The 24,471-nt window shown below is 34.7% G+C and overlaps 1 protein-coding gene across 2 annotated transcripts in view; it reads right to left on the bottom strand.

Annotated features, from left to right (window-relative positions):
• LOC121421756 (uncharacterized oxidoreductase YjmC-like) overlaps positions 1-22,265 on the bottom strand; it is a 35,194-nt gene extending 12,929 nt beyond the window's left edge. The window contains exons 1-4 of one of the 2 annotated variants that reach the window (XM_041616555.1): positions 22,164-22,265; positions 16,125-16,266; positions 5,205-5,359; positions 3,664-3,728 (exon numbers count right to left, since the gene is read on the bottom strand). In XM_041616555.1, coding sequence (XP_041472489.1) covers positions 3,664-3,728; positions 5,205-5,359; positions 16,125-16,243 — 339 coding nt within the window. In that variant the 5' untranslated portion in view covers positions 16,244-16,266; positions 22,164-22,265. The remainder of the gene's footprint in view (positions 1-3,663; positions 3,729-5,204; positions 5,360-16,124; positions 16,267-22,163) is intronic. The other variant, XM_041616556.1, reaches the window with a different exon arrangement.
• Positions 22,266-24,471: the final 2,206 nt, after the last annotated feature.

Below are 24,471 nucleotides of genomic sequence, written 5' to 3'. Positions count from 1 at the left end.
AAACAAATGGAGAGTTGTCCACAAAATCAGCCATTTGAAGCATGTTTGCCAATTTGAGGATCCACATAGTAAGTACATGTACAACAAGACTTTTTGATCGTCCATAATTTGCTTATTTCATTACCAATTTTGATGAAACTTTTTTTTAAATTGTTCCTCTCATTTTACTCTTTTCCAATAAGATTGCTTCTCTTCTTGGGTTTTGGTTTCCTTTAAGATGTCAAATCAGAGTAACAAAGTGTGATGTCATCAATGTATAGCCTCATGAATACATACATGAGCCTATTGAGGCCAATAACACATTGACTGCAATGAGGCTAATTATGTATTCATGTGATCAAATTTTTGGCCCCCAAAGACCGATTCCCACCCATTTTGGGTTGTGGACAAAATATTGTTATGCTCTACTATTAAAAATACATTGTATGGTATAAAAAAACTGAAATGAAAAAAAAAATTGGTGTTGTCACTTCCATACTCAATAAATGCATGAAGTTGTAGGTGAAAAAAATTGATATTCAGATAATATTTGGTGACAATTGTGGACAATACTAAAATTGGCCAATAAAGACCAGGGGGCATTTCATGAAACAAAATGCCAACTGTTATAAGCTACTGAAATCCATGCATCTGATTGGCTAAGAATTCATTTGTAAAATAATAATTAACCTTCATTCCTTCATTTCAAAATTTTCCTTAGTAAAACTAAATTGTAACTTGTTTTTTTTTTTACATTGTTTGTACTTTCACATCTAGCCATTTAGGAATTCTACTTTTGAGGACTACATGTACATGTATCACATCATTGTCTCCCAGCACTAAAATATTGTGCAGAGTCTGCTAATAGCACCAACGGATGTAAGTAAATTGATTTACCATCCCAGTTGGTTGAAAGTCCATGAATATTCATCACAGAGGCCACAATGTCAAAGGAAATCCACCTGGGAATATATAATCTTCCTGTATGAAGAGCATGTCTGTGCACCTCAAATTGAACTTTGATATTGTTTCTTATATTGTGAATAGCAGGGATGCGAGTCAGATTTCACTGGGCCTGAAGAGAAGCCAGGACCACATTGCATAATAGAAAAAAAAATCCATCATGCTAACTTTGCCATGGTATGGTAACCTACATGGAATCCTTGATTTTGATTGGCTGTTGATCTTTGTTACCATGGTAGTTACCACTGGATGGCAAAATTACCATAATAGTAACTTTTATACAACGGGGCCCTGAACCTGTTAAATCTCCATATACATGTATGTGCTATACATTAGAAATCTCAAAAAAGCTTGAAAAGGCCTGATATGGAAAACTGGCATCCCTGGAATACTAAATATGCAAATAAAAGTTAAATCCAATATTGAAGAGTACACTAGTCAGAGGTAAATCCATGACATCGTGCTATTCACGTGGAACAGTAGAACATCCCCCCTGAATAATAGGTGTGATGCCAGTGCTATATGAAGTTGAAGTGAAACAAGATTAATTCCATTTCCTATCAAGATCAAGATTTTGGTCAGCCCAAGTGTACCCAACACATTGAAACAACCCCCGGGGGGGCCACTTCCATTCACGAGTGGATACCATGCGCGACCATGGGGTCTCGAAAAGCACCCTAAACACGTAATTTCCATATTCTGAAAATGCACCCCTTAACAAGTATTGGCGTGTGAAACACTACCCTTAACAAGTATTGGAAACAAAACGATACTTTTGGCAAATATTCCCTGAAATGAACCCCTAAACAAGTACAGGAATGTTTTATTGTCGGGGCTTCGGTCGTCGGCTTTACCTTATTTGGTTTAGTACGACCTCACCTTCTACACCTCGCGCAAATAGGACTCTAAACACGTAGTATTGGGGCAAAAGGACATCCTTTATAAAACATTTTAATTTTGTTTTATCATCCCCGCAAATTCGACCCTAAACACGTAATTTCCCTAGCGAAATAGATACCCTTTTTTCATTATTTTTGTGTTTTTGACACCCTTATCACGTTACGTACGTAACGTGCCCTATAGTGAAAAAGACATCCTTTTTACGTGTTTTTTTGGTCGCGCATGGTATCCACTCCTCAATGTAAGTGGCCCCCCCGGGAAACAACCAAGAGAGGCTGGCTTTGGCTGGCCAAAGCACATCTCTCATCTGGTACTTTTTTACATGACTTGACACGGATCAAAGCTACTACATAAATTCAGGTGGTATACATGTATTATCGGTCGGTTTCGTTAGTGTGACTGTCCCATCCTGGAGCGTTGTGGCCCAGTGGATTAGTCTTCGGACTTTGAAACAGAAGGTCGTGGGTTCGAATCCCAGCCAAGTTGTAATTTCCTTCAGCAAGAAACTAATCCACAGTGTGCTGCACTCAACCCAGGTGAGGTAAATGGGTACCGGTAGGAAGTAATTCCTTAAAAATCTGTGTGCGCTATGAACGCCTAGCTTAGCCGGGTAATATACATGTAGGAGCGCCTTGAGCACCTAACAAGGTGGATATGTGCGCAATATAAATATCCTATATTATTATTATTATTATTACCCTTCTCACCAAAGATAGGCAGGTCCTGGGTCCTCTTTTATGATGAAATTCTAAAGGACAAGTCCACCCCAACAAAAAGTTCATTTGAATAAAAAGAGAAAAATCAAACACTGAAAATTTGATCAAAATCGGATGTAAAATAAGAAAGTTGTGACATTTTAAAGTTCGCTCAATTTCAGAAAACAGTTATATGTACATCCTGGTCAGTATACAAATGAAGAGACTGATGATGTCATCCACTCACTATTTCTTTTGTATTTTATTACATGAAATTACATGAAATATAAAATATTCTAATTTTCTCCTCATTGTGAAGTGAAACAACAATTAATTCCTCCCTTAACATGTGGAATTCCCATTGTTTAATACCATATGGTTCAGTCAAGTTGGTCCTTATTGTCATATCTGTAAAAAATGAAATATTATATAATTCAAACAATAAAAAACAAAAGAAATAGTGAGTGAAAAACATCATCGTCTGTCTCACTTGATCGTCACTGAGTTGTGCATATAATTATTTCGTGAAAATTCAGCAAAACTTTAAAACTTCATAACCTTATTATTTTACATCCGATTTTGATGAAATTTTCATCGTTATGCTAGTTAGATTTTTCTTTATTTATGCAAATCAACATTTTTCTGGGGTGGACTTGACCTTTAAATTAATAAATGCAAAATTTCTGTAACAAGTTTACCACCAGCCAATCAAATTGAATGATTTTCTAATAGTAAACTAATACAATTTGTCATAATTATACCAAATTATATGAAATGGACCCCTGGACCCGTCTTACAAACTTGCAATTGATCCGATCAATCACAAATATGGATGGCCAGCAACGTCAACATCTATTATGCACGTTTATTCAGAATATTTTCTATAAACTACAGTGTATATCATTCATTCATTGTTTCCTTGAAAATTCACTGTGCTTCTCTTTTAATACAAAGGACATTGTGCAATTTCATGTAGCAAAAGATATGAAACTGATGGATTTCCATAGAGTTTGTAAGATGGGGCCCAGGTCAAACTTGAAACAACTCTTGTCCCGCTTTGCCCAACAAGATCATCTTGGCCAGCATCAAAATGAGTCTGACGGGAGGGGTATTTATATGAAGTTACCTTTAATATAGTAGGCTCTCCAGTCTTTTCTGTGATACCACTCTTTATGTCTTTAACATACATTTCTGAAAAAGAAAAAATAATAATATCACACCTATATTATGAGTAGGAAATGGTGCTGAAAGCCTTTATTATATCTAATTTAGACAACTTGTCAAAAGTTATAAAGGCATCTTTTAAACAGGAATCCCTCCATAAAGACACTGTGCACAACCCTCATTCCCATGATTTTACCTATGATGAAATGTGAAGATTTGAAATGAAATTCTGTTCTCGAGATTCCTGCCTTAAAAGACATGGTGCCTTCAAAATATCACCATGGGGGTATCATTTATTGCACATGTATGTACACTGTATTAGTTCACAAACAATTGGTGACCATTTGCTTTTGGTTCCCATCAGGAGCAGCATGCTTGATTTTTGTAGATTAAAATTCACTTTACACTACAGGCATTTGAATGGAAAATTCAATGTTGTTTATAAAGCATTGAATTAGTTTATACAAGAAAATGCACTCCCATTGTCTTCAAAAGGGAACACTTGGGGTATCTTACTCAGCACAAAATAAGGGTTACCGCTCGTGTGTTATGAAAGTCATGCCTAACAAACTAACGATCATCTTTGTGGCCTACTGATCAACCTCAATATAAACCCCTCAAAAAAGTTTTGCAACTCAGTTTTGGGGATGATATCTTTTTGGTTAATGAAGTATAAAAGATGAAACTGGTATCATTGGAAAGCTGAATTATTCTTCTTTACAATGACATGCCATTTGCTGTGATTATGTAATCATGGAATATGCAATCACCCTGAACATCGAGAAAAGTCAGAAGTGAAATGTTGCAAAATGCATTGATTTCCAACAAGAGTCTCCATTTCTATAGAATTTCCACCATGCAGGTGACAGTGAATGCACTCGGTCCATCCTCGAAACAATTGTAAATTCGCTATTGCAAACGACGCATTTTGCAACATTTCATGTCTAACATTGCTGCGTATTATCATGTCTGTGTATTTCATGATAACACTAGCATTACAAATGACACATGATCGTAAAGAGGAATAATCATACTTTCCAATGATACCACTTTTACATTTGATGATGGCACACTAAGAAATTTATTAGCACTCAAACTTGAGTTGCGGAACTTTTTTTGAGGGGTTTATATGAAAGCTTGAATAAATTGTAATGTACGTCTGTTTCTGTTTGTGGTAACTCCCGTAGGAACTCGGCAGGACAGCATTTTGCTGGTAAAAGCCCAGCTGGTATATAACCAATTACCTATGAAACATTTTACGTCTAGGTTATTCAGTCATAGTGGCTGACCTTATAGGCGACAGATATCACTCTCGGGCCTTTTTATCAAAGTGGAGACAATGGCAGAGTTGGGATTCGAACTCACAACCTTGCGATTATGAGTCCAGTGCTCTAACCACTGGACCACACGACCCGTGTACCAGTATCCAAATTGTTTGTAAAAATTACTGAAATGTACTAGGGGAAAGCACTTTACAACAATGCAGTATATTTATTCACTAACCTAAACGGTTCATCCCGTGACTATAGTGCCCTCTATGGTCAGCGCAGGCCAGGACTTCCGCTAGGGCTGAAGCATGATCGGTGGAAACCCCTGTGGCGACCATACACCTCTCCATGAAGGCCTGGGCCTCCGCGACCGCCACATATCCGTAATCACTGCTCGGAATAAAAAGACAGACAATAAAAATACATTTAATACCAGTTCTGTCGATCCTCATCCTGTAATTTGTCACAAATTCTGGTTTCTAAAGGATAATGATAACTTGCGAAAAAATGTTGCAAGGGCTGAAGGTGAATTGCCCTCGAAATGCTCAAAACAGTCCTGGAAAATGGAAAAAAAAGCCCCTAACAGTCTCCATTCACTGTTAAAGCTTACATGTATGTTGCAGATTGATGCACTCACTATAAACTGAAAATCCTTGCATTCAGAATGACTAAGAGAAAATGAAGTATTGAAAATCACCGACAAATCTCTACATGAAATATTCCCCTTTTGGTGCTAAAATTTCACACATGGTTCAGTAACCTTTCTGTGCTCCTATCACATATTAAACCCAGCGCGTATTACACAACAAGTGGAATGCCTCTGGCCGTCTCACCTGCATCACGCGATTCAATATAGCAGCAGTGCTCACTTTGAATACTACTCTAACTCGCACAAGATGTTCAGTGATACATGGTTACTCTTATTTCCCTTTTTTATGAACTAGACCAATAAACTTACAGAGATATGATGGTTATTCAACAAAAAACCCCAACATGGCCAAAGTTCATTGACCTTACATGACCTTTGACCTTGATCATGTGACCTGAAACTCGAACAGGATGTTCAGTGATACTTGATTACTCTTATGTACAAGTTTCATGAATCAGATCCATAAACTTTCAAAGTTATGATGGTAATTCAACAGATACACCCAATTCGGCCAAAGTTCATTGACCTTTGACCTTGTTCATGTGACCTGAAACGCGCACAGGATGTTCAGTGATACTTGATTACTCTAATGTCCAAGTTTAATGAACTAGACCAATAAACTTTCAAAGTTATGATGGTAATTCAACAGATACCCCAGATTCGGCCAAAGTTCATTGACCCTAAATGACCTTTGACCTTAATCATGAGACCTGAAACTTGCACAAAATTTTCAGTGATGCTTGATTACTATTATGTCCAAGTTTCATGAATCAGATCCATAAACTTTCAAAGTTATGATGGGAATTCAACAGATATCCCCAATTCGGCCAAAGTTCATTGACCCTAAATGACCTTTGACCTTGGTCATGTGACGTGAAACTCATGCAGGATGTTCAGTGATACTTGATTAACCTTATGTCCAAGTTTCATGAACTAGGTCCATATATTTTCTAAGTTATGATGACATTTCAAAAACTTAACCTCAGGTTAAGATTTCGATGTTGATTCCTCCAACATGGTCTAAGTTCATTGACCCTAAATGACCTTTGACCTTGGTCAAAGATTTGATGTTGACGCCGCCGCCGCCGTCGGAAAAGCGGCGCCTATAGTCTCACTTTGCTTCGCAGGTGAGACAATAAACTGCAATTTGATTAATTGCAATTGATATGAACTTTTCATTCAAAGTTTCTAACCCATGAAATCTTCATGATCTAGTATATACTGAAATTCCATTCTATATCGAGCCTAGAATGTATTAATAAACTCAAATTCTTTTCCAAATCATAACAAGGCCTACATGTACATCATTATCAGCTTGGACTTGAATCCAATTTTGACTTTCCTCTAAAGTAGGCTTGCAGCAAAGCAGATTTCTGATTTTTCCTAGAATCATGCCCAACTTAAAACAAAGGTCAAGTCCACCTCAGAAAAATGTTGATTTGAAACAATAGAGAAAAATCAGACAAGCGCAATGCTGAAAATTTCATCAAAATCGAATGTAAAATAAGTTATGACATTTCAAAGTTTCACTTATTTTTAACAAAATAGTTATATGAACGAGCCAGTTACATCCATTATGAGAGAGTCGATGACGTCACTCACTATTTATTTCTTTTGTTTTTTATTGTTTTAATTATATAATATTTCAATTTTTACGAATTTGATGATAAGGACCTCATTGCCTGAAGCACAAAATGTTAAAATAATGGAATTCCAAATGTTCAGGGAGGAATGAAACTTCATTTCAAATGACAATGATGAGAAAATCAAAATATTTCATATTTCATATAATAAAATACAAAAGAAATAGTGAGTGAGTGATGTCATCAGTTCCCTCATTTGCATACCGACCGAGATGTCATGTGCATATAACTGTTTTGTGAAATGAAGCAAAACTTTAAAACGTCGTAACTTTCTTATTTTACATCCGATTTTGATGAAATTTTCAGTGTTATGCTTGTTGAATTTTTCTCTTTTTATTCAAATCAAGTTTTTTTGGGGGTGGACTTGTCCTTTAAAGCAAATATTTTGACTGCTTTGATCTTTCATATATAATTTTATGAAAAACACATTTTATTTTTCAAATACTTTCAGCCTGTGTAGTGTTTGCCAGGCTTTATAGCTTACAAATCCTTGTGATAATATGGTGGACAGGCCAGAGTGAAGGTTTATCATGATTTTTTTTCATGATCCTTCAACTGAAATCATTTATATTACTTTGTTTATTTATGGATGGAGAAAATTAAAATGCAATGAAATTTGAACAGAAGTCAATCAGGCAAATCATGGACAAGAGATACCATACTTCATGTTTATATTATCAACACTTTTTTTAAATAAATTTAAAGATTTCTCAAGCATACAATTATGAAAAAGTAAAACCGAATCTTATACTTATAATGTTCAAAATACCATCCCTTATACAGTAAACACAATTACATGTATGTACTCTCTAGAGTGTGGCATGCTGTTCAAAGAGAAAATGGTCTACTTTTCAACACAGTCATGAACTTTGAACAGACCTTAGCACTATCAATCTTATCACTCCAATAAACATCACATCAAGTACATGTAGACCAGAGCCCAGTAACATAAAGCTTAAAGGTCAAGTCCACCTCAAAAAAATGTTGATTTGAATCAATATAGAAAAATCAGACAAGCAAAATGCTGAAGATTTCATCAAAATCGGATGTAAAATCAGAAAGTTATGACATTTCAAAGTTTCGCTTATTTTCAACAAAATAGTTATATGAACGAGCCAGTTACATCCAAATGAGAGAGTTGATGATGTCACTCACTCACTATTTCTTTTTTTTATTGTTTGAATTATACAATATTTCAATTTTTACGAATTTGACGATTAGGACCTCCTTGCCTGAAGCACAAAATGTTAAAATAATGGATTTCCATGTGTTCAGGGAGGAATGAAACTTCATTTCACATGACAATGACGAGAAAATAAAAATATTTCATATTTTAAACAATAAAAAACAAAAGAAATAGTGAGTGAATGACATCATCGACTCTCTCATCTGGATGTAACTGGCTCGTCCATATAACTGTTTTTGTGAAATGAAGCAAAATTTTGAAATGCCATAACTTTCTCATTTTACATCCGATTTTGATGAAATTTTCAGTGTTATGCTTGTTGAATTTTTCACTTTTTATTCAAATCAAGTTTTTGTTGGGGTGGACTTGTCCTTTAATAGCAATTGATCATGCACTGATTTGTACGATTGATGGCATTGATCATTGTGTATGATCAATTGTAAAAATCAGGACTATTATCAATTGCTAAGTTTGATGTTACAAGGGCCCTGCTGTACAATGCAAACATGCTTCCATTCTGAGGCTATATTTTATCTAAAACTGACCCAATTATAGAGCAAACAAGAGTATCATTTTTTTGTTGTTGCCTTTCTCATTTCAAGCAATAAAATGATAATTTTTAATCCCTTTTTAGGTATTTTTCATCAATATGACGTGAAAGAAGCAATGAAAAATTACACATCGAGACGTGTATGCATTCCTTCAGCTACTCTACAGATGCGGGGAAACAGCCTATAAAGCCCCCCCCCCCCCGGGGGGGTGGAGACCAGTCAAATATATTGCTGTACTCAAGTGTGACCAAAAAAATGTGTTTAAAGGGGTGGTTTTTTTTCAGTTTTGGATGTGGGCCACGCGTGCACTCGTTAAGGGTATCAAAAACACTGATTTTCAAACAAAGGGGTAGTTTTGAAAGACTGGTCAATGGTTAATCGCAGGGTCAAACGTATTTAGGGTAGGCCTAGATGTTTTTTTTCCAAAGCTTTTTTTAAGACTACATGTAGCCAAACATGTTTTGTGTACAGGATACAGTTTTATGGGGGTTTTCCCCCAAGCTTTTTTCTCTGAGGTCATATTCTGGCAACAACTCGTTAGGGGCAAAAATGTGTAAATAAAGCCCGCAAAAAACTTGTTTATTTTGCACACACAGAAAAACTCATTTAGGGGGTGTTAGGAAATAATTTGGCCATGCGTTTGTACAGCAATACATTTGACTGCCCCCCCCCCCCTGGGCTAAAGCCAGGCACAAGATTCACTGTGTACCAATATTGAGATTGCTGAAAATAGTTCCAATAAAACACTGTCAGATAAATATGTTCTTAAAGGGGAAGTTCACCCTGACAAAAACTTTATTGTAAAAATAGCAGAAAAAATGATAAAAAATATTGCCGAAGGTTTGAGAAAAAATCATCAAATAATTTAAAAGTTATTAGAATTTCAATTATTTGATTTGAGACATCAATGCGAGCAGCATTCCTACATAGCAAATGGTAAAAATCAATGAAATGTCATTTTCTCAGAAAATTGATAACATTGGTTTTCGCTGTACCTTTTGTATATCAATAGACAAATCATTTCACACCCGATCATGAATAGAAAAGAAAATTTAAGTCATCAGGAACCATGCAAAATTTGAAATTCATGCATTTTATATTACAATGTACATAACACATGGGGCAGCTGCTCGTTTATGACGTCACAAATGCAAAACTTTGAACTCTAATAACTTTCTTACTCTTTAACAGATTTTCCTCAAACCTTCACTAATATTTTTTTACTATTTTTGCAACAAAGTTTTCTTCAGGGTGAACTTCCCCTTTAACTCTACATGTTCTGTCTAACACTGGTATAAACTGTGAATGTAAAAAAAACGTGCAGTCGATAGATTATCAATCATACCTGTATATATTTTCAATTCATGTTACATAACTCAACAGGTGTACATGTACATGTAGGCTATATTAACAGTGAGCAAAAAAGAAAAACTCAACTACATGTACATACGTAAAAGTGCAGTAATGAGGTGGATTTATCAATCTGTATTTAACTCAACAGGTGTGTACATTAATAAATGTAGGCTATATATTCACAGTGCTAATAAAAGTGGAAAGAAAAACTCAACTACATACATGATAGTGCACTAATGAGATGAATACATGGATATGACACAGGGTTGGCGGATTTAAATCACGTTGATTTAAATCGTGATTTAAATCGCGATTTAAATCACCATGATTTTTTTAAAAAAATCATTGATTTAAATCACTTCCATTGAAAAATGTACAAATCATGGACAAAGTTTGTTCAATGCAGTTTTAATTCTTCAAGTCAACTGAAAAACTTTGAATTAACTTTATATCAATAAAAGATCAACAAAGTCTTCATATCTACTTAAAACAAATTAAAATCAAATTAATAAAATCAGGTAATTCCTTAAAAACTACAGATGTTGTCAATAGGTACTCATTTTTTGTAAATTATGTCGAGTTTTTCTTCTGAAATTTTACATTCTTTGTCAGTTATTATTAGTCAATTTCTTTCTTAACATAAAGTTTTTACATAATCCAAAGACTTTTCAGAGAGCAGTTTGTAAAAAAAAATACATAATATATAAAAGTCAATGAGAAAAGGTTTGTTGGCAGTTTTCCAGTTTTGATCCTTCGCCTACACATAACTACTTCTGTCATGTAAAATAAAAAAATTATACCTGCATGTAATCAACATATTTAACATGCCTCTTATTTCGTATTGTTACATTTATCATACATTTGATGTTTTAAATAACATAATTATAAAAATCACATTAACATAATGTAGTACAGTCATAATTTGACTGTTGAGAAAAGCTTTCTCTTATAAACCGTTTAAGTCACTGCAGCCCATTTTATGTTCAGTGCTACAAATAATGGAAGTTTTGTATCTGCATGTAATAATGGAAAGAGCTCTATAACAACAATTTGCAAAACTCAGAATAAACATTTAACACTGCATTTTAATGTTAAGATGCAGGTACTTCAGTTACAATCATTGGCAGTTGTAAGCTGTGTCTCATTTAAAATAAAATACTTCTTTTTGTAATACATACATGTATGTTGTAATTTAAGCAGTTTTGCAGTTTCTATCCTTTAGTTAAGTTAAAAGTAAGTAGATTTTTTTTTCATACTTCATGGATCAAACAGATTTTTTGTAGAGAATATGGGAATAAAAATTGTAGATTAATGTAAAAAAATCACAGTAACAGAATGTAGTATAGTCACCCTTTGACTTAGCTATCTCCTATATTGTTCTCCAAAACTGAGAGTTTTGCATCTATATCTGTAGCAAGAGAAGAGCTTTTTATCAAACTAAAAAGATCCTAAACATATACAGTTGTAGTCTCTCTTTGACTATTGTAAAGCTGTGACTAATTGAAAAAAAATCATTGATTTGAATTATTTCTCTTTCAATATACATGAATACTAGTAATTGGCAAAGGGTTTGTTGGCAGTTTTGATAAGGGATTTTTTCTCTTGGATTTTTTAAATATTTGAATGAAAAATCCCAGAGGGGAATTTTCTCTACTCACTGGGAATTCCCTATGGAATATTCCTTCATAGGCCTATGTATGATAGAATTAAGTTCAGATACACATGTACATGATTCCTCAAATTTATTTTTAATTGTCCATTTTTACTGGATTTTAATTACAAAATATGAGGTTAAGAACAATATTAGGGGTGAAATGTATAACATCAATATTGATGTCATTGTAAGAGTAAGGGGGATAATTACCCTTTTTTTCGAAGGAACTTTTAAAAAATCAAAAAAAATTAAAAAAATCTGATTTAAATAAAAAAAATCTGATTTAAATCAAATAAATCCGATTTTTTTTATTTTTTTAAAAAAATAAAAAAAATCGCCAACCCTGATATGACATCACAACTTTGACACTCACAAGGATGGAATATTGATTTTATTTTATTGATTTTCTTTTAAAAAATAGAATTAAAAAAAAAACTTTGGGGGGAATATTACATAGATCTCTCTCCACAATTTTCAGAAATGAATTTGAATACTTCTCTAAACTAATTAAGAGGAATTAATAATAAAAAACTCTTTCATAAAACTCCTAAAAATAACAAAAAATGGAAAACAACATCTAAATTTTAGGAGAGCAAATGAATGCAGTCATATGAATTAAATCTACTCACAACCATTCAAGGCTATAAGTATTTTATTTTGAATGGTAGGCCTTTACGATACCAGTACAATTGGAGTCGGCTTCAGAACAAACAAGCAACTATATCAGCATGAACCCTTAGACACACGTGTACAGTAATTACAACAACAAAAATCAAGTAAAAACACACCTGCATGAAACCAGATGGATAACTAATGCAGGGAATAATTTTCCTGGTATCGCATCCCAATTTTCTTATAGATAATTTTTTAAAGACTGCTATGCAGTAAGTCTTTTGTATAGCATATTTTTTATACATAGGACTGTAGTCACTGTACATGTACATTCATGTACTTTACTTGAGAGCTTTTCTCTTATGACCAAAAATGCTATTCAAATTTGTAAAGCAAAATTATTCCCTGCTAATGATAATATTGATCCAAGCAGGTGTACATGTAATAATGTATTTAAAACAATAAGAAAATGATGAATGGCTGCAGCCCTAACAAGTACTGTGCACAGCAAGTGATCCACAGCAAATGATGTCAACTGCATGACAAATGATAAACATTGCAAAATCATACCAAATTGCCTTGTACATAAACCTACTTCATTTTACAACCACATGAACACAAAAAATATCAGTTTGTTATTCCCTTTTCTAAGACTTTTCTAAAGCTTTTCAAGCATCACAAAAGATTATTAATTAAAAGAAGTGCAGATTTTTGTTGCTTTTTTATAATGGACTGTACAGTGCATGAAATTTCTATTTAAATTGCATTTTAAGGTGACACTCCAGGCTCAAGATATTTAGAAATAAATAGAGTAAAATTCAGACAGGAAAATGACGGAAATTTCATCAAAATCGGATTAAAAAGTTATTGAATAAAGATTGGCATTAATCCGGTGAAACAATTCTACATGTAGGCTGTCTTTATGAATATTCATTAGGTAGTCTTTACATGATGTCACATCCCGACTTTCTTTCATATGTTATTCAATTCAATTATTTTATTTTCCACTTTCAATTTCATGTTTACAATTATGATACAATTGACATAGTCATAGTAACATATAATTATATTTGAAGTACATACAAAAATTGATAACATTATAAAATTACGACAGACAATTATCAAATCGAAATACAAATAATTAAAAGGGAGGGAGGGCCAACTGAAATCTTAATTGTTTCATTTTTTTCATGAATGTGTAAATGATGTGTCTCCATAATGATGAAATAAGTTGCAGCAATAATCAGTTGTCAATCCAACTGTTTTCAGTTTTGGTTCTTGGTAGAAAATTTATGAATAAACCTTATTTCATATACATGTATATAAAATACAAAAGAACAAGTGGAAATATGACATCATCAGTCCACCTTATGAATATTCATGAAGACATGCAAGGAACTGTTTCACCGGAATAATGCAAATATTTAAAATGTAATAACTTCATTATTTGTCATCTGATTTTGATCAAATTTTCAGCATTTCGCTCTGTGAAGTTTACTCTATTTTTATATTGGGATATTAAATATCTTCAGCCTGGAGCATCCCTTTAACATGGGAATGGGGTACTCCTGAAATAACCATTTGTTTTGATGAAATTTATTTTTGGTTGTACAGTATACTTGATTAGTTAACCCACTCAGAAAGACAAAAATTATGAAAATTAGTTTATAAAATTATATTAGTTTATTAATGAATATGCGAATGACATAAAAAAGAAATATATAATAATAGGTATACATGTACATGTATTTACCCAGGGAAGCCACTTCAGTTCTGAAAACTGTTCTCCCAGCGCGCCCTGCCCGTGCTATTACTATTACCCCCGCTTTAGCTGGGCTGCCTGTGCGCTCAAGCATTATAATACATGTAGCTGCTATCAGTACTAAATATTGATGTGGAACTAAGCAGGGACTAAAGGCCTGGTCACACCGCCCGAGCGTTGTTGGACCGGTCGTGGAGCGGTAGGGAGAGAGGGTCGAATTTCGCTCACAAATAGGGGAAAAAATTGAGAAAAAAAAAAAAAAAAAACAATCAAAATCGAAAATGGTGAACAGTAGCGAGTGGTGATGATTTTTTTCTCTCCGCTCCACGACCACTCCAACAACGTTCGGGCGGTGTGACCAGGCCTTAAGAGCTTGGCTACACTTGAAATACATGTACATGTATGTGTGAACATGAGCATTCATGAACAAAAGACATGGCTGGAGGAGTGAATCTGGTATGTTGAAAGAATGATAAAAGGTGATGGAGGAAAAGATGGAAATTTGATAAACAACAAAGGAGAGAGGATGGTATCAAGAATACCTAGTGACAAATCTAATAGATGGCATTATTAGAAGTTCTCTGTTCATACTACAGCTCTGCAATACATCCACAGGCATACAAATCTAATAGATAGCATTATAAAACTAATACAGAACCCTGTTCACACTACAGCTCTACAATGCATAGGCAAATAAATTGGTCTAGATATAATTGAGTCATGGTCTTCGCTTGGTCGGTCATAGGACTTGCAATAGAACCTGGTAACAAACAACAAACTTTCATACGTATCGCAACAAGTTTTGATCCAATTTCAAAATCTTACACTGTAAGTTTAGGTTATTAAAGGGCTTTGATCACCCTGATGAAAAGTTTGTGGTAAAAATGCCAGAAAATAAAAGACTGCTGAAGGTTTCCACAGAGAAGAAGACCACTGAAAGACCTTTGAAAGACCATGAATTTTGGTTGATCTTTCAGAGGTCTCTCAATGAACCTACATGTACAATGGTCTTTGAGGTCTCACACGAGTCCTGACAAATCTTTCAGTGGTCTTCGTGGTCTTCATGGGCTCCAAAACTTTGAAACGTTTCAAAACAGTCTTACAACAGTCTTACAGGAAAATGGTCTTTCAGCAGTCTTTCAATGAACTTTCAAAGGTCTTCATAGTCTTTCAATGATCTTTCATCAGTCTCTCAAGATTTTTGCAGAGATTAATGCAAGACTCATGAGAGATCATTGAAAGACCATTGAAAGACCAGGCAAAGTCCATGGAAAGAATTCTGAAAGATCACTTGTTGCATAAAAGATCTCTGAAAGACCATTGAAAGATCTCTATAGGACTAGTCTAAGACCGGTCTTAAGACAAGAAATATCCATCAGTCTTTCAGAGTTCTTTGAGGGGTCTTTCTGAGCCATTCCACAGAGATGTAAAATTTTAGAAATTTTGAAGACCGCTGTATTAAAGACCTCACCACATTAAGTCTTACAGTGGTCTTTCAATGGTCTCCATTCTGTGGAATGGGGGCTATTGTGACGTCTTAATACTGTACGAGCAGCTTCCCCATATATGTTTGATTTTGCCATTTTGTATTTTAATTTGTGTCCTTCATTCACAAAACACTCAGATACCCTGAGAAAACCATGTTTTTCATTTTATACAGTGCAGTACCAGCAAAATAGAGAAAATGTTATTTAACTTTCAGTTTATACACCACTTAAAGCACTTCAACATCCAATCAAACTTACATTGCCTCCTGCGATAAATGAGGCGATCGTGAGAACCTTCTGCTTACTTGTAAGCAATCCTTAAAGGTTCTACAAGTGCTACGCAGTAGCACTGCAGGGAAAGCTGGTGAAAATGCCATGACAAGGGAGATCTAAATTAGTCCTGTAAAAAAAAAGATTAACAAGGAAAAGCATAATCATCATGAAATGTGGTTTGCAACTAGACCTAGATCTCGAGGTCCAAAAATATCTTTTCTCTTAAATAACAGGACTGACTGACATTCATATATCACAAACCAAACACACTGATTTGTGCTCTCTTAGTCTCAACATCAATATTCTCTCAATTTTCAATTTAGGCCTACTCTAGATCTATTAAACTAGATTGTTGGACAGAACTCTCTAAATCAGAACAATATTTCATCTTCATTCATGTGAAAATGCTGATTTCTTTTCTCTCTCTCTCATGCCACATCACGTGGAAAAGATCTGTCTTTGAATGACGACTTGATGGATGGAAACCTCCCGACTCCCCAGACCAGGAGCCTGTTGCATGAAAGGGTCTTTTGTAGAACCATTCTACATACATGTAAGAACGAGATATCGCTTAACTGTTTCACAAAGTCGATTTGGGCGATACGAAGAATGGCCCTTTCAAAGACACCTCCAGACATGTGCATACATGTAGGCATGATCTTCTTTGCACACAGTCCACCACTGTCGGCATTGAGAGAAAATGCGTTTACGGCAAGCCAACCTGATACTTTTTCACATTTTTTTTGTCATTCATTTGCATGCTGATTCAGCTTATGTGGGATATACATGTAGCACCAAGTTATTTTTTTGTTTGGGGGCTAACATTACTTTCAGGTAGTCTTAATGGCAAGCAAGACGACCCAAAACTGATGTCAATTTAACTTCTGCAAGGTAATCTAGGTCCAAACAATTATTTTTACGTTTCCCTTTAATTTTTCTTCCATTTTTCTCCCACCCCTTTTCCATCTTTTTTTTTTACCAAACTTGAAATATCGAAATGGTTAACCTTTCTGACTAGCATGCTTTATCATACATGTAAGTCAAAGGTTATGAAAACATGTCAAAGAAAAGAAAAGGTAAAAACAACATTTGTTTATAAAGTTCAGCAAAAAAATCTAAAAATAGCTAAATCATCAGTGTATGGAAGTAGGCAAGCCTGTCAAGACTTCCAGTCATTCCTTCTGATAGTACTTGTTCCAACTAATATAAATGTCTTGTAAATTTACTAAACATGCTACATGTAAATCATTTATTTTTTTTCTTTGCTTTCTTGTGAACGTTGGAGAGGTATTATGAAACTGTTAAACATTTCTAAACGAATAGGAATATAACAATGAAGTAGGCCTATAAAAATATTACCAAAAAATACTAGACCTATTTGGAAAACATTAGTGATGTCTTTTATGAATTCTACTCAGTAAATTGTGTGCTAGCTGTAATATATCCACAAATCCACCTCAAATTGTACTGTACAATTATTTTTCCCCCTACGTGTGATGTATATGATGTGTATTATTTCCATTGTGTTTGCTCATTCTTATTTTCATGACATATAAGAAGAAATCTGTAGGCTTTCCATGGGTTAATTATTAGGAGCATCAAAAAAAAAATACTCAAATATGATTCGAACAGTTAATTGAGCTAATAAACAGCTTCATCTTGCCCTTCCACTTATTTTGTTTATTGTAATACATGTAAGGAGCCATGTTTTTTTTTTTTTTGTTGGGTGAGGGATAAATCGGGGGCCAGTGTGAGATTACTTTAAATCAATGAAAATTGTTGATTAGTGTGTTAAGATGACGAATGAAAACAAAAAACTGTGGTAACATTAAAGACTAAATAAATAATACCTGACGAATAAAATAAATAAATTCGCTTTTTCACACACTGCCTTTCATATTTTCCTTAAGTTTTAAGACTCATAGTTATAGTCAGACACGTTGATTTTGTTTACTCCATTCAAACCCTATCTTTACAAGGTTATGATATAATCTTGGTCGCTACATTAAAGGTCAAGGCCACCTCGGAAAAATGTTGATTTGAATCAATAGAGAAAAATCAGACAAGCACAATGCTGTAAATTTCATCAAAATCGGATGTAAAATAAGAAAGTTATGACATTTCAAAGTTTTGCTTATTTTTAACAAAATAGTTATATGAACGAGCCACTTACATCCAAATGAGAGAGTCGATGATGTCACTCACTCACAATTTCTTTTTCTTTTTATTTATTGTTTTAATTATACAATATTTCAATTTTTACGAATTTGATGATTAGGAGTAGGACCTCCTAGACCTAGTCCTTGCCTGAGGCTGAAGCACAAAATGTTAAAATAATGGAATTCCATGTATTCAAGGAGGAATGAAACTTCATTTCACATGACAATGACGAGAAAATCAAAATATGTCATATTTCATATAATAAAATACAAAAGAAATAGTGAGTGAATGATGTCATCAGTTCCCTCATTTGCATACCGACCGAGATGTGCATATAGGCCTAGGCCTAACCTGTTCACTCATTCAATGAACAAGGTTATAATATAACCTTGTTCTCAGTTATATCTCCATGTGTGACAAAATAAAGGTGGCAATGTTTGGCTTATTTTCTCTTTTTCTTTGGGGCAAATGCTTGATTTTTTTACACTGACAGTTTCCATTAGACCTGTTAATTCGTACCGCTTGGCTCTTATTTAAATTTGATTCTTTATATAATTTTTTCTTAATTAAAAATAGAGATCAAAAAATGAAAATTTTCTTGCCATATTACTTTCCACCAATAGAGGGCGTACACAAAAATATGCCCAAAATTCAAGTTTTTGAGCGCTCTGGTGAATACAAAAATTAATCTCACATTACTAATGATAAATAAATAAAAACTATATGGAAATTAGTAATTTTGGTCACAAAAGTGATATTAAAATGATTTTTTTAAAGTGTGTGCTCTATATTGGCATACCATATAGCTATGTGCGAATACGGGGCATCGCGAGCGCTGGTTTTGGTGGCACGGTTTTCGCGCGGGTTTTGCTGCGAGTGGCATCGCCTCTGTCTGGGCGGCTCATTGAAAATGGGGTTTAATGCGCATGCGCACATAGTAGGTGCAATCTCGTGCCTTTTAACAGACAGCTGAAGATGTGCTCTTTCTGTACATATAAGTTTCAATGTGGATACTCGCCTGTAAAGTGTGGATATCGGAGCTTGAAAGTTCATCAAATTTTTGGACGCGTAAATGTTCGAAATTTTTTTATGGTAAGTAAAACAAGAATCTGATTAGGTATACAATTTGACTGGAAATATATTTGAATTATCAAAAAATCCAAACTTACGCGATTCTGACGCTGCGCAGTCCAGATATAAGAGATGCCAGCTACCCTTGTCACAGCCGGTCTCTCGGCAGTCGAGCTGCCCGATGCGCCTGCGGTTGGCAGGGCGATGCTACCCTTGTCACAGCCGGTCTCTCGGCAGTCGAGCTGCCCGATGCGCCTGCGGTTGGCAGGGTGATGGGAGCGGTCGATAGTGAGTCGTTCATGCTGGATTGAACTAGATCGTAAATTGCTTACTTGATGGTTATGTTGTGCCTTTTTTGGGAAATCTCTGTCATTATACCGTAGATAATTATTCTGATATTGATTTTAATACATACATTTATCACAGAAAGATTTTATCATCCCAAGGTTATGTGACTCAAGTCAAGAGTCTAGGTGTTTGATTATCGTTTCATTTGGAAACTGGATTTGCTTTTGACAGTGGAATATCAATGTTGACTTTTCTAAAATTAAATTCATGGGTGGAAATCCCAGGGGGACACGTCCCCCTACCCAAAATAATAGGGGGACATGTAACAATAATACATTTTTTTTCTTTCTTTTTTGGTCAAACTTTTTGGGGTTAAAATGACCTTACAACAGTTTGGGGATAAACTTTTTTTTTTTAACTTGTCAGAGTTGCCAGCATCCATAGGCGGCGAAAGCTGGGGGAAGTGTACCCCCCGCCCTTAATTTGAGGTGGGGGACGATCCCCCCACCTCAATTTTTTTTTTTTTTTATAACCTTTTTTTTTCTTTTCTTTTTTTTTTTGCTTGTCAAATTTAGTTTTCTGCGTCCCCCTATAATTTTTGGTTGATAACCTTTGGTGTATTTTTTTGATTATCAAAATAATTTGGTGGTCCCCCCTAAAATTGTTGGCTTTCGCCGCCGATGCCAGCGTCCCCCTACCTTTGGGGCCAATTTCCGCCCATGATTAAAATGCAAAAAATTTGTTGTTTAATTTTTCACTCTCAGAGGAAATATTTCACTTCCACATGGCTCTATTGTCTATTTTTTTTTTATGTTATTCATTTTTTTCTATTTTATTATAATTATTATTTTTTTTTCAAGAAGGGTGCAGGGGGGAGGGTTGTGTTCATAAGTTAAAATGGGGATGGGATTTGTATAAGTTTTTGTGTCACTTTTGTTCTCTTGTTTTGAGTGTTGGAGCTTTGATGCCTGTTTTTGTTGCTGTTCAGAGCTTTATTTATGTGCAGTGATTTCACGCTAGAATATGAACTTATTTTTCATTAAAAAAGGAGTGCTCGAACATGGCCTTTGTTGTAATCATACATATCTAAGAAATGCATATATTAAAGCTTAATTTTTATGTTTCCTTCTTGATACTTGAATTACATGCAATGCTACATCTTTACACCCTCAGACTCTGCTGCTCATCCTTCCTAAAAAAAATTGTAATCGAATGCCCACGGTCTCCAAAATGAAAGCTACATTATCCATCTATAAACAAATTGTTGAAACAATCAAATACATCAGAAAAGCACACTTGTATTTTTATACCATACAAAGTACATGTACAAAAGGAATGATATTTTTCATTTGTAAAAAAAAGACCCCATACATACATGTACACAATACTAAAGTTGAAAAAGAGCTAATTGTAATTTATATCAGAAAAACAAAGAAATACATTAGAAATTACAAAAACAATACTTTAAACAAATTCATTTAGGAAATTATCTACATGATGCTGTTTTGATGCCAACTAAATTATATACAAATTATCTCTCATTATCACCTTCATTTGGCAAAAAAAAGAGGCGAGTAATTGTAATTTGCATAATTAATTAGAATTAATTAAAAGAAATTATTTTACACATAATAAGAAGAAAAATTACCAAGTGAAATGATTACACATCAATTGAGTTTTCTTTCACCTTTCCATTGATACCTAAATTACTTCAAAGGGCTCAAAAACAAAGAAGTTAGAGCCCGTTGAAGACTTGGGTTCAAAATGGTCACAAAATGGTCACAAAAATCGGTTATGCACTCCATTGACTTTACATTAAGACAATGACCACAAATTTGGATAAATATGCGCGACTTAAACTGGAATAACTTTATAATTTCTTGATGAAAATTTGAGTTCTTGGTATCATTTGAAAGGTCTTTTTAAGGGCTTTCAAATGATACCAAATTCATTGAGATTTGAGGATTTTCATTTTTTTTTGTCACATACCTATACCATAGTCCTACCTGTAGATTCTCCACAGGCCAGATGGTAGCAGTGAACAAGTGAAACTGTTTTGTGAAATGAAGGGAAACTTTTAATAAAATGTCATAACTTTATTTTACATCCGATTTTGATGAAATTTTCAGTGTTATGCTTGTTGAATTTTCAGTGTTATGCTTGTTGAATTTTTCAGTTTTTATTCAAATCAAAGTTTTTTGTTGGGGTAGACTTGCCCTTTAAATGCTAACAAAAGTTTAATACTAGTGCGACGCTTAAATTAAGTTTAGTTCTGATTCGGCGACTGAAGTTTGGCAAGCACCGACCGACCGCGACCCGCCCCCTAGCCCTCTGCGCTGCGCCGAGGACCTCGTCTGAGTACTCGTCGAGCTGCATTTGGCGTTTGTAAGAAACAAGAATATCAAATCGTTTGCTGCTTCATCAAGAGCTTTACCAAATAAATCATTTTATGTGCAACTAATGTAAGCTTCAATGTCATTGCCAGGTATTAAATAAAGCACTTACCTTTCTCTTTCTGTCATTTCTTCCGTTCAATCAAGCACGTAGCCTCACCCTCTCGGTCGGTAGAGTTCTTCGCAAATTAGTAAACCACGGAGAGTAGTGTATGGAGCGCGAAGTGTTTGTAGATTCAGCATCAGCAATATACGGAAGAGGAATTCCACTGATCACATTGGCCCAGATCCATTTAAGTAATTTTCCGGAGAAACCATATGAGTTCACTTTACTGATCAATCTGTTCAAAATAAAAAAAAATATGCAACTTCGCAAATAACCAATTCTATTTGTTAAAAGATGTTTTTTATAAAATAAGTAGGTAGTGATCCATTTTGTTACAGATCAGAATCGAATCGATGAATTCATTTTCACTTTGCATCGTACCGAACGTCGATGTGCTAGTAAAAGAAAATTGTGCTCGGGCCCCGGGCCGCCCCTCCCTTAATTCACCAATAAAATTAATTGACAAAAAAGCCACATAAATGACAAAATTATGGGTTTGAATAAATGTTGAGATAATTTGTCTCTAGAGACATTAATACATAGTAAACTGCAAAATTTAATAAAGCTAGTTGTAACACACGCTTATTCTTTTGTTGTAAAAAGCGATAGGGCCTACCCAGCGAAAAAAATTTAAGAGTCCCTAAACCAGGCGCGGATCCAGGAGGGGGCCGAGCCGGCCCCGGCCCCCCTATTTTTTGACAACCTGCAGAAAAAAGTGTACTCTTTAACTTGATAAAAACTTTGAAAAACAGGAAGAAAAGTAAGAAAGAGGTATTATACCTATATGATGTGTAATTTACAGCCTCGTAATGGCCTGCCCGACCCCGAAAGGAAGCAAGAAAAAGGTGAGGGGAAGAATTGGAAAAATAGACTTTATTTAAAAAATTTGCTCGCGCTTCGCGCTCGCATTGCCAGTGTAATGAATCCCATTCAAGAGGATTAAATGACCCTAATATATCCAGTTTTGAAATCAATTTGCACACAATATTTTAACTCGCACATCAAGCTTTCATTATTTTGTTTGATTTACACAAATTGTTATATCAAAATTTTCAGCTCGCGCTGCGCGCTCGCGTTGTTTGATTTGTGAGATACCTATCCTCTGTGGAAATTCTTTCCAAAATTTTTCAAACTGCTCCTTTATTATTTTATCATGTCAGTATATCAAAAGATTAAGCTTGTGCTTCGCCCTCGCATTTAATTATTGAGATACATAATAACGCGCTTAGACTGTCCAGTTTTCAGTCAGGTCGGAATATCAAAAATTTGAGCTCGCGCTTCGCACCCTCATTATTTGATTGGTGATACTTGTATCCTCTTCATTAATCACTAAAAACAGTCCTAATTGAGTCCCTTTTCATGTTACTATAATAAGATTTCGGATCGCGCTTCGCGCTTCCATTGTGTAGTTGGATACTTATCTTTGTTCATGATTATAAAAACTGCTCAATATCTTCAGTTCTAAAGACATAAATATCAAAGAATTTTAGCTCGCGCTTCGCGCACGTACAACCATATGAGATACATTATCTTGTTTATAACAATAAAAACTAACATATACTTAAAACAATAGTCTTTAGTTAGGATTACCCCCTGAAAAACCAACAAAAATCAGATTAGAGTGGCCAATCGAGAAAAATGTTGATGAAAATATTTTTCACCCCCCCCCCCCATTGTCGGATGCTGGATCCGCCCCTGCCTAAACAGTGGGCCTCTGGGGGCCTCTATATTGATTGTTGATTTGTTTTAACCTCAATAGCCCAATAGTTTTATACCAAAGGCCGTCAAATCCACATTGAGTATTTTTATCCAGGAATATTTTTAATTGACCACTTTTCCTTCAATAGGGCCTGCCATATATAAGGCTTATAAGGCAAAAGTCTGCATGTTTTTATTACTCTATTTATATTTTCAAGATATTTTTAATGATATAAATTTCCAAAGATTTAGCTGCTTTCAGCTTTAAATCTCATGGCCGCTTGCACCTTTTTCCCCGGAGCCGTGAATTATAATAGGGGTAAAAGAAAGAGATACACTAGCTCACACACTTAAGATATGCATCAAACTGATTAGCGAGTGGCTTGTATTTCCATACTTTTTTTCAAATGCAGCTTCTCTCTGATTTTCCACACGCTAAAACCGAGTTTATTGTGTGTGTGGAGAGAGGAGGTATATCTTTCCCTTATGCAGTTATGTGTCTATTAAAGGTCAAGTCCATCCCAGAAAAATTAAGGTTTGAATAAATAGAGAAAAATGAAACTAGCATAACGCTGAAAATTTCATCAAAATCGGATGTAAGATAAGAAAGTTATGA

The sequence above is a fragment of the Lytechinus variegatus genome, chromosome 9 (genome assembly GCF_018143015.1).
Source record: "Lytechinus variegatus isolate NC3 chromosome 9, Lvar_3.0, whole genome shotgun sequence".
Lineage (NCBI taxonomy): Eukaryota > Metazoa > Echinodermata > Echinoidea > Temnopleuroida > Toxopneustidae > Lytechinus > Lytechinus variegatus.
Note: the sequence above shows the minus strand (reverse complement) of the source record. Positions and strands in the feature narration are given on the sequence as shown.